The following is an 11,924-nucleotide window of genomic DNA, read 5'->3' as shown; positions in this document are numbered from 1 at the left end:
TTACAGTTTAGCCGTTTTCTGCAACCAACTTCACTTCCTAACTTCCTGTCAAAATCGGATTATCCAGCCGCTCAGCGTTAGGGTTGCCAGATTTTTTATGCGCGATATCAGTACATTAGACTTTTTCATGCTAAAAAATCAGTACTTTTCAGTACATTCTCATTCAAAGCAAAATTATGAATGTAAGTAACAGAAAATAATTTAAAACGCCTGAGTTCTTGTTTTTAACCATATTTTGGTATATAAATAAAATATGGTTCATAAAAAATAAAAGCGCTATTCATTTTAATAAATTATTTTATATTTATGACTTTTTGAATAGCAATAATGAGATCATTCCCATTTTCAGTGTTTAAATAGTCAAAGAATTCCATACATTTCATTTTAAAATCACTTTTAGTTTAAAGTTCACTTTCAAAAATTTTAATTAGAAGCCGGTTTCTCTCTTTGCGCAGGAATACTGTGAAAAAGTACCACTTTTTAAGCAGTTCATCTGTATTTCCTCATGGCTTAAATGATTTTTCAACTACGCAAAAACTGGGAAAGACTAAGAATTCGCTAAAAACGGTATCTAACTCTATGTCTTGTATGCAAAACTCTTTCAAAGTCAGTAAATTGAGAAAAAGGCGTTGTAAGTTATAGGCAAAAGCCACTCGAATATTGAAATTTATTGTTATTAAACTGAAAGTTATTTTCGAGATAACTAACAACACTCGACACAAATTTCAGCCTTCTTTTCAAATAATTTAAGCTCCATCATATTATCACAACTGGTAGGTAACAACCCGGCGATATGCCCATAAAACGATTGATCTTTTTGTTGTATTAATTTCTTGGGCATATCAAATACATATTATCTAAAACATGTCAACTATAATTAAATTATTTTCTTCTTATTTTTTACAGTACTGTTTAAGAAAGTTCCAACGTTATGTAAAAACCTTAAGAAAATAGAGAGAATAGTATTTTATTTGAATAGAAAATTCAGTACAAATCAGTACAAATTTTGAAAAAATCAGGACATTAGCGTACTGATTGAAGAAATGAATAAAATCAGTACAAGAGTTGAAAAATCAGTACTGTACTGATAAAATCAGTACGTCTGGCAACCGTAGCTCAGCGTTGACGCCGCGTTATTTCATTATGATTCACATAAATAGTAGTTGCGATCCGGTACGAGTCCGGACTAGTCAGAAATAGTCAGATTTTACTGGAAATCGATCCCGTACTCGGTTCGCTCTCTGTCAGAAGTTACCAGTTTTAGTTTTGCTGGTAAATGTGTCAAACGATCAGCTGTAGTGTGCTTGGCAACCAAATTTTAAACAAAAGAAAAGTGCACTCTGCTAATTCAAGTTGAAAACTATTTAATTACTTGGTTAAGTGGATTCTAATGAATTTGAAAGTATTTTTGGTTATTTACATGTGTGAGCTGAGTGTGTTTTCATACAAAATAAGCAAAAATTAACAACCAAAATTTGGAAGTTATGTTAAAGTTGACAGAAGTTACCATTTTTTACTACTAGAAAGCGATCCCGTACTTTTCAATGTTACTCTCTCGCTCTGAGCGAATTTTTATTTTTTGACAGTTTTACTAGTCCGAGTCCGAGGAATACGGAATTGCACCTAGTATGGGCATGAGAATATTTGACAGCCAGACAACACTGACGCTTTTGTTTAGGTATGGAAATGATAACGGACTATTTGATGTCAGAAATTAAAGCCCGTTGTCTCGACGGCATTTGATTAAAAAAATATGGCGTTACTTGCCGTACAGTCCGTGAAATATTTGATTTACTGCGAGAATGATTCGGTGAACACTTCATTTCACGCTTCGGAACAATGCGTTGGCCACATACATACATCATGTGACATAACACCTTTAGACTTTTTTTCTTTGGGGCCATGTAAAGTGAAAAAGTCTACATGAATAGGCCGGCTACGACGGAGGTATTCGAGGCCAACATTACTCGAATCATTGACCAAGTGCCAAATGGACCACCACAAGCGCAGTTACGTCCATTATTTGAAAGAAATTATCTTTAAAAAACACTTATAATGTATGATAATAAAGATTATCAAAATTAATTAACTTTCGTCACAGCTTTTCATTTTTGAAAAAAAAACCTCTTAAAGAATCTTCCGATCCTTAGTTCATTCTAAACCTTCTTTTAAAACTTATGATTTTCTTTAATATCTAATGGAAAGCGAATGACTAGATATTTGATATGTATTTATGTGTGCATATCCCCCTCCTTTAGATATTTTTACCCAAAACAATTACGACCAAAATGAAGATTTGCATCAAGACCGAGCATTACCAAATGGTTGCCGCATACTTAGAATGTAGCTACTGCTACCACCCACCTGCAAAATATGTAAATAAATCTCACAGTGCATTTTATTGAAATCAAAAACAACTTAATACACGAAACAATCTGCTTTGTTCAGGCACTCAGCTATAATCCGCAATAGCTTAGGGACTAAATGCAAACAAACGCGTGGGTGGGCATTGTCGACAGGTTTCCATTTACTGTCTAGCAAATCTGAAAAGTACAAGAGAAGAACATTTAAATGACATTGTCTTATTGTTTCTTATTGTGTTTGCATTTCCTACACTTAAGACACTTAAGACGTGCAGCTTGCTTCGTAAAGACAAACATTAAAATCTACTTTCTTTTACTCTATCTCTCTCCGTCTGCAGCTTATTTGACTTGCAGTTGCTCGGCAGGCGGTCATGTCGGATGAACATCACCAACAGCAACAGCAGCAGCAGCAACAGCAGCAGCAACATCAACGCCAGCAACTCTTGCAGCAACAGCAACAACAACAGCAACAGAAATGCGCAGGAAAGGATACCACGACAGCCAACTCATCTTCGTCGTCCTCCTCGCCCACGAGTGCCGCATCCACTGCCACACCGCGAAAGTCGAATATTCATGAGATGCGCAATCAGGACTTTGTCAGCCGACTGATGGCAGCCACGCCTCCCTACTTGTACTCCACACCGGTGGGTGCCAACAACTTTTTCTTTAGTGACATGCTACGCTCACTGGTACAGGCACGCAACAACGAGAATGCGCGCAATCTGCAGCTGCAACAGTCGATGGTGTTGGCACGCAGGCCACGGAAGCGCACTTGGGCTCACCACCGACCCTATTATGAACACTTGCGTGAGCGTAAGGAGGCGGAGGAGAAACAGCAGCTGCAGCAGCAACAACAACAACAACAGCAGCTAGCAAGCAATGCCGCTGCGTCTGTTGGCTTGGAGAAGCCATTGGAACTAACAAATAAGCCATATTTCCACTTAGCCAATAAATATCGCAAGATGGATGATGCCACCAAAGATGCAACTGATGTTAAGGTTGGTAGGGGCGATGCAGGCAACGTCACCACACCAGACTCAACTGCTGCCACGGCTGCTAATGCTGATTGTGCTGGAGCGGGCGGTGGAGGTGGTGCAGTGGATGCCGCGCTGCAGGACACTCCGCCCGCTGCTTCACTGCCGCCACAGGATTTGGTCTTACCGCCACCTCCGCCTGTGTGGTATCCACCGCTCTACCCACCCTACGGCATCGACCCATTGCACTTCTTCATCGATTTACGTGTATCGGGTCATATATATGATCGCAAAAAAGAGAATATTTCGCCACTCACCAGCGCCGATAACAGCAATGCGACCAGTGAGTCGGAGTCATCCGGTGGCAGTGCCACAGGTGCCAGTCTGCTGAACAAGCATCGACAGGGTTCAGCATTCACGGTGCCCGTACCGCGTGCAAACGACACAAATTCCGCAGCGAGTCATTCGCTAGATGCCATCAATTTGACCTCCTCTGCAATGGCTAGCAAATTTGAAAATTACACAAAATATTATGATTTGGGTGAGGCTAAAGAAAATCAACCTTTTACGAAAAATAGCGCCAGCTACATGTTGCAGCATTTGCCGCGTCTTTATAGTCAGTTCGCGGCGCGCGATCTCCTTGCTTCGAATGCAGCAGCAGCTGCCGGTGGCGGTAGTAGCAACAGTTATGATAATGACAATAAATCTGAGCCCGACTGTGATGCTGACTCCGATGGACCATCCTCGGTGGATAATTGCGCGAGTTTTGTTGACAGTAATCGCGAACGCGACATCGATGTGGAAATTATCGACTCGATTAAGTATCGCACTGATGGCGAGAGCAGTCGTTGTTCCAGTGCAGATGAGGCTTCAATAACGCAAATCGATTAGACCTTAAGGTGGGGTATATAATTACATAAAAATACATATATATAAGAAATACTGTGTCGAATTTAATAAAAATAAAATAAAAAATTTAAGGAACGAACCTTTTTTGGTCGGTGACATTGATAAGGTAAGGTGGACGAGCTGCTATTGTTACAAGTGGACTCAACTAGAGCAGTAAATTAACATTATAGAATTTCAAAGAGATAGTCCTCCAAAAATCATAAGATAATTTTTTGGAGTTTGAAGCAATTTCACAGAAAGTGCTTAATACCTTTTACTTTAAGATGAGTAAGAAATTTTAACCGCTTTACAGAAATTGTTTTACGGGGGTTCGAATCTGCCAACCATTTAGCCGGTAGTCTAGTGTCTTATTAATATTCGCAATAAACACAGCCTCAGCAAGCTCTGACTAATTCGTTCACCAAGCGTGCATGTAGATTTGTGCACCGGCTGTTAGTTTCTGCTTTGAAACTCCCCTCGACTTGTGAGAGCAGGCATCTCAGAGAGACTTTCAGCTCGTACCATTTCTACAAGTCCTGTCTCAAATCCTCTCCACGCGCACTGGCCCGCATAGATTTATCATGCTCTGCCTTAAAGATTACAGGAATATTCAACGTTGCCGAACACATATCCAATTTATGGTTGCCGACTACAGCAATATGATAGTCTGTGAACTTCGCTAAATGGGAGTTACTGGAAGTAGATAGCAATGCCCGCTTGGAGGCTTCTATCAAATTTGGAATTTCGCAGTACGTTTCGCTTACAACGTTTTCATACTCGCAGACAATTCTAAAACTAATTCAATTCTCCGCCCGAATTTACCTAAAACAGACGAGAATTGCTGAAATCACCAGAAGTGCGGCTATCGCTGCTTGGGACGTTGAGTGGACTACTCACGTTACGTATATATGTACATATATGCCATTTGTTGCTAACTTTGGAAGCTAAGCAGATAAAGTACGAATCGTCTCCCGTCATGAGAATGAGTTCGCGTCCCGAGGATATCAAACATTTCTTTGCCTAAATAAACCTTGCGAGTTTTAAATTACGTTCAATATTGTCGAAGGGGTCTGTCTCAAGTTTCCTGAAAGGTTGAAAAATTCTCTTTTTTTTAGAATAGAACAAACCTTTGCTCTTGAATAGATTATTCCAGAATGAAAACTGTACCAACGAGGAATGAACAACATTTATAACAATAACTCTTATGAGGCCAATTCGGGGAACAACTAAATAAAAGATCTTTTCTGATGTTGACTAGAAAATGGCATGCGATGCTATTTTTGTGACTTTAAGCGTACTCACATAAAAAGCGGTGGATGAATGATCACCACTGCAAAGCGTGCAGTGCTGGCAAATACCGCCGCAGCAACGATCATTTTAACAGCGCATACTCATATTGACTTCGGTAAACCGGTGTTCCGAATGATCGTGCATGGGGCCAGCAACCACTGCAATTGTTCGATTGCCGAAAGCATGCCATGCAATAATTGTGGCAAACCGCACGCCAATCTCTGATGTGGACCTCGCAGCATTGTGATGTCCCTCAATGGGTTATTCATATCAGATATGTATGGCATTCAGTGTGAGTCTACCGTTTATAGGGCTGCCCAAATGTCATTGAAGATGAAAAGCTCTCTCTTCTCTGTATATCTTTGGGGGAAACTTCGTCCTGCCTTTTGGGTGGCCAACTCTTTAACACTTAATGTACGCTGCAGTAGTCGGGGAGTGGAGGGGAGAAAACTCTTTCTACGACCATCATTTAAAGTTTGGAGGTGACTGAAAAAAGTTTATGGCTTAAGCAATATGATGAGGTCTGCTGTACCAATCTGTCGTGCTGCCATTGGTGAAGATCGATCGAAGAAACAAATTCTTTCAAAGGTGCCTGGTCAGTTGTAACATCCTATCTCACGAAGTTCAGAGAAATCATATAATTTTAAAACTCTATGACTGATTGATTCAATAGCCGCCGTTTTCAGCCGAAGAGGAAAAATATTTGGTTACTAGAAAGGGGTTTATTTCACTCTTGTGAGTAGGTGATGCCTGATTCTATGGGTAAGTTCATATACTTTAGTGCCCATTTGTTCCTCTATGGAATTCGTGTGGTGAAGTTTTTTAAGGGAAAATATGAGCTCAGTAGTCTGAGCTCTTAACATTAGTATGTCTCATACTGACGAATGCAATCAGTTGCATCTAAAACTTGCTTGTAATTTTGTACTGAAGCAGCTTCTGCGTAATCCAATATACGCGGTGCGTAATCCCATTTTTTTAACCGCAGAATTGGAAACATATTAAAAAGTCATAGCTTTGCTGGATGCAACTTAGGAATTGCATTGTCAGGACAGTTCTCCGTCCAATATAAACGTAGCATCCTCCTCCGTATCCTCGTAATACCCAGTCAGTTTTCAGATTTTCACCTAACCGTAAAAGAAGACCGCCCGCTGACGTAACTCATTTTGTTAATATAGTCCATCGATTTCTGGAGCAGAAAATAGACGTCGTAGTTCAGGCAAAAAATTTGGTAAATTGATGTAATCCCCGACAGAGAGGGTGGCGGCAAACGATAAGACAATAAACCGCTCACAAGTATGCGTAGTTGGAGTCAGCTGTACTCAATGAACCTTCGCGTATTCGTCACGCAATCAACACCACGACAAACGCCAGCGGCGTGTCAATCGCGCTTGCTTCAGACGGCAGGCAGCAGAGTTGACAGAATAGATGTTCACAGGAAATGTGAAGGAGGAAGTGTAATAATGACGAACAAGATTGAAAATTTCTTTTCACTTAACTCACCAAAAAAAAAAACAAAAGAAATCGAAATAAAAGACGGAGTAGCTCTGTGTATATGTATGTATGTATGCGCGCCGCGCGCAGGCTGTGCTTAATTGACGATGAAGATGTGAAAGCAACAATTTCATAAATCATTTACTGCAGTGAGCGATGAAATTTTCGTTTGTCTCATTGAAGTGAACTCACCTACCCACGTCTAAAGCTGCGGATGGGGGTGCGAAATTGCTGTTACAGCAGCAACGAAATCAAAATTGTACGAAAACAATAAAAAGAAAATTTAAATATGCATAAAAAAATTTGCTTGCGGTGATTTTGTCTGAGTTGGTGTTACAGAGACGTGGCGACATATCTGGGTAGAGTAAGAACGCCGCTTGATTGTGGCTGATGATTTTTCCAGGATATTAATTTTTACATCATTCGTTGGTTTTTGCTGTTCGAAGCTGTGTCGCTTGCTGTCGATGTCAGTGTCGTTGGAAAAGTCGCTTCCGGTTTTAACACCAAATGCATTTTACCAGTATCCAACTGCGGTTTTTTTTTCTTTTATCAAGCGGATTGATTTCATTGATGATTTTTCCTTTTTTGTTTACTCACAAAAAATACAGAACTACTGATGCAGAAAAACTGCAAAGGCCGACAATGCTGATAACAAAGTCTGGCATTCTTCTTGGCTCACAGCCTCGTGGAATTTAAAGGCATTATTCATTCATTGGATTCACAATTGTACCTAAGTAAAGTACAAATCTTAAATTTAGACCGTTCATTACTCAAAAGAGTTTGATCTTACGGTTATTCTTTGGGAAATTCTGTAGCTGAAAAGGTTAAATATTCTCGACTACAATTTCAGGTAAAATAAAAATGGAGTTCCAGCTCATGCTTTTGCGCCTGTAAAACACTTTTTAGTGGCACATGACGTTTCAACTCAAAGTTAATGGAACGGCAATACCATACGATTGTCCGTTTGTCGCTTATTTCTAAAACACTAAATAACATTCAAATGTTGACTTTGCTCTCGGTCACAGGATCAACGATAACATATTCAACGGCGGCCTTAAGGTACTATTCATAATAACAAGCTTGAAACCATTCCCATTTCCTGACTAGAAACCAAAACAATCTGTTTCGCCACAAAAATTTCAGGTAGTTTTCTGGCAGCATTTTCACACGATTTTCATACGTGCGATCGACGTGAGTTGATAAAAGTGGCGCCCAATTTAAATATGGAACGTTTAAAACCTTCATATTCCGGCAGGTTCTGCAATTCACTTCCGAGTGAATTTGGGTCAAGTTCGCTTTCAATTCAAATGGGTAGGGGCTGAAATTCACTCGGAAGTTGCAGATATTGGTTGCCTTGTGCTCGTTTTTCACAAAAAAAAACTTTAGAAAACCGCACTAGAAAGCTTAGCAAATTTCTTAAGAACTGCGTACTGCCTTAAGGAAGTTGTTGCTTTTCTTGAGAGCTACATACTGGCCTTTAAGGTAGAAAAGGCAACCAAAGGCAAATATCTTAAGGCAACGTCAAATGTATATCTATGGAATCAAGGAAAGCTAAATCGTGGACATTCTTAATCGAATATACTCAATCTCTTTAGAAGAAAAAAAGGCAATTTCCATAAAATGCGTTCCCTGGATATGATCACTCAACAGAAACCTCACAAATTCTTAAACCGAATTTCCGCCAGGCAACGAAATGACAAAAAATGTACATATGCCATTCTAAAAATGTCATATGTTTAATGCCCAACGTAGTGATACAATTTTTTTTTCTTCTAATGCCTAGTGAAAATTGAAAGTTAGCCCTATTGAAGAAAGCTTTTAAATTATTTTGGAATTTTTATTTTTTTTTTTTAGATGACAAAAAATTTTACGTTTTACTTCAAAATTAACCACTATTTTAAGGAGTGTAATAGAGCTTACGTACATATATTTTTTTGCAATGCGGATGTTTTTTAGTTTTTTTTTATTTTCGCCCTTTAAAAAAAAAGATTGGAATTAAAATTTTTGGAGTTTTTTTGTAGTATTAGTAATGTGACCAACCGTACTTCTTTCGGAAGTACAGTATTTCTTTTTTCGCTTTTGTACTTCAAATGTACTTCTTTGCGATATTTTTTGCTTCAGGAATAAGATTCTGTAACCAGTTATCGACAATTTTCGGATCACTATCGCACTTTTTGACGCATGATAAAAATATCTCATGTTTCCCCTAAGGATTTTAGGCCTATCAGTCTCTTTAGGCTCTATCAGTCGCTAGAGAGACTGATAGACCTGTACAGAAGAAACCCGATTCCTCGTGAAAGTGGGTTGCCGGGTGATCGCCTATATACATAGATGACGTGGAACTTTTGATTAAAGGCCTACTTTTATACACCCTTTTGATCTGGATCAAGGTTACCTGAAGCCTAACATTGGATAGGAAACCAGATGTAAGCCTATATTGTTTCAAGGAGCTCTTGGCTGGTGCAACTTACTAGAGAAGGCTTCACTTGTAAAACAGGAATTATCGGAACATTAGGAACCACACCTACGAACATATGTTGAAAACGGCGCCTGCGGATATTGCAGGCAGAATTGTCGCAGCACGTTCTGCTATTAGTCTAAGGAAGCCGGGTCCTTTTGTGAAATAAAAAAGCGAAAGAAGACGTTTCTCTGCTGCAGAAACTGTTTTTATAGAGCACTTTAAAACAGTGATGGAGGCCATTGTGCGATTGGTATTCATCCGGTGAGACTAGGAATTTCGACTGATCCTTTTGTATCAGCTGTCAAGAGAAAGTTGAAGTGGAATCATCTCACACTGTCCAACCTTCGCGAGGCTAAGATGTAAGCATTTAAGTTTGATCTTCTCTGACAGTCAGGCTGCCCAGAAAGCTTTAGTCTCACAGATGATGGGTTAAACTGAAAAGAAATGTCCTATGTGAGAGGAATATCTACTCTACTTAACAAATAGGTAACACCGAATGGAAAAATTACCAAATTGAAAAATAAATTACGAAATTTTAAAACTATAGAAAAAATTAGCACTTTTGGTAAATAATTACCAAACGGCTACGCAGAGTATTATAGCCTGCATGTTCGAGAAATACTTCAATACGAAATCCTTTCACGGACTAAGTTTGCATTCCTCGAGACTTACGATTAGCGAGTTAGTAAACTCAGTAAGTACCTACACCCAGAAAAAATTCAACTGAATATATTTATCTCAACACCTGATTTAGTTATAGTTACATTATTTGGTTATAGTTACCAAATCATGTGTTGAGAGAAATATTTGTAGCTGCCTTTTTTCTGGGTGTATAGAGGAGCGGTAGAGCCCTTCGAAAGGCTAGGCTCTTTGACTATCCCTTTGCTAGATAGCAAATGATAATCGCGCAGGTTCTGGAATTCACTTCCGAGTGAATTTCAGCCCCTGCTCATTTGAATTCAAAGCGAACTTGACACAAATTCACTCAGAAGTGAATTGCAGAACCTGCCAGAATATAATATTTTGCCGCTTACACTTTTGATACATTTTTGGCTGAGCTTCTCCTCCTGTGGTTACAAAATTGGAGAGACCTACAAATTTAGGACGCAAACGGATTTTATGACGCCGAGGGGCGACCGCTGTCTGCGTACCTTACCGGTCATGATTATCTGATTGGCTTGAGATGTCGGATCAGAATAACAAGCTAAGACTAAAACACATCTATAACTGTAGATGGTAAGCTTATAGTATCTTTGGCTGCCAGGGTAGTGCACTTATCGTAGGGTTATAAAATATCTTCTAGATCGCCGAGTCCTTTGCTCTGCTACATCAAATTTATTAAGTTACTACGCTTGCACTGTTGGCAAGCAATCGGACCACATCGGTATATCCAGGAATGTGACGCCGATGAACTGATGAGCGCCCCTTAGTACCAGCCATAAGGCAAACGGCAATAAGGCGAATTTGTGTTACTTCGAAACTTGCACCAACTGCGATTCGAACCGGGGTCCACAGTTTTGCTGGGCGAACACTCTCTCTACATGCCAACATTGCACATGAAATTTCGTTGACTAAGTGCCTACATATCATTAAATCGTTAATTGTACCCGTTAGTGAAGAGCCGGTTACTAACTGATTTCCAATTATACGCGTATAAGGCTAGTTGCGACTAATTAATGCTTAATTGTACCCGATTGAGACTAGTCCCGGAATATTCTCTTCAGAGATTAGTCGCAGTCTTTTTCAGCTGACATTTCTCTTCAAGTTTTACTATGAAATTTACGCATTGTTGTCCAATGCGCACACATGGGCATTAAACGCTTTTCTTCGCGCTTCACATTTAATGCTAAACTAACATCAGCGCCTAAAGTATTATTTCAATTTCCACCATTATTCATTGCCCAGTGGCAAATTTGATTTATGTCGTTACGAAAAAATTGCCAATTGAGCTGACTGCCACGCCCACGCTAAATAAAGGAAAAATATCGCAGTAATTTGCGTACCTAGTGAGTGGCGTGGTAAATTGAAATTCAACCTAATCGCAGGAAATTTATATTCGAGCCGAGCCCGGACGAAGGATTTTGCTGCCAACCGACCGAATGTAAAATTTTCTTTTGTTTGCTTTTTCTATAAACTTTCATAAGTAGCTAAGAAGGAAAGTGCAAGGGTGGAAGGAATGATTGTAAATTGTTGGCAAAGATACGCTTATGTTTTCGCCGTTGTCATTGAAGAATTTAAAACGTTACTTTTGCTAATCATAAATCTTCAGCAAGTCTCATAATTCATCCAACAGATTTTTTTTTGATTGCATTGTGATATTCCCGTTTACCCCCTTGCAGCTAGCGAACAACAGTACGTACATGCACACCTAATCTTGGCCTTATTTTTGTATGAATGTTTGCTTGTTTGTTTGTTTGTTTGTTTGTGAGAAGCCACTCAATACTCTAGCGACTTAGA

At 39.4% G+C, this 11,924-nt stretch overlaps 3 protein-coding genes across 3 annotated transcripts in view; 2 read left to right on the top strand and 1 right to left on the bottom strand.

Annotated features, from left to right (window-relative positions):
• LOC118748942 (nuclear cap-binding protein subunit 1) overlaps positions 1-11,924 on the top strand; it is a 116,986-nt gene that overhangs the window by 21,846 nt on the left and 83,216 nt on the right. The window lies entirely within an intron of this gene.
• Positions 1-11,924, bottom strand: part of LOC118748941 — a 41,432-nt gene that overhangs the window by 16,059 nt on the left and 13,449 nt on the right. The window lies entirely within an intron of this gene.
• Positions 2,248-4,308, top strand: LOC118748943 (putative uncharacterized protein DDB_G0282129). The gene has a single exon (XM_036483701.1). The coding sequence runs from the start codon at positions 2,735-2,737 to the stop codon at positions 4,226-4,228; it is 1,494 nt and encodes a 497-aa protein (XP_036339594.1). The 5' UTR covers positions 2,248-2,734; the 3' UTR covers positions 4,229-4,308.

Source organism: Rhagoletis pomonella, unplaced genomic scaffold (genome assembly GCF_013731165.1).
Source record: "Rhagoletis pomonella isolate Grant_MI unplaced genomic scaffold, Rhpom_1.0 Rhpom_scaffold_00013, whole genome shotgun sequence".
Classification (NCBI taxonomy): Eukaryota; Metazoa; Arthropoda; class Insecta; order Diptera; family Tephritidae; genus Rhagoletis; species Rhagoletis pomonella.
Note: the sequence above shows the minus strand (reverse complement) of the source record. Positions and strands in the feature narration are given on the sequence as shown.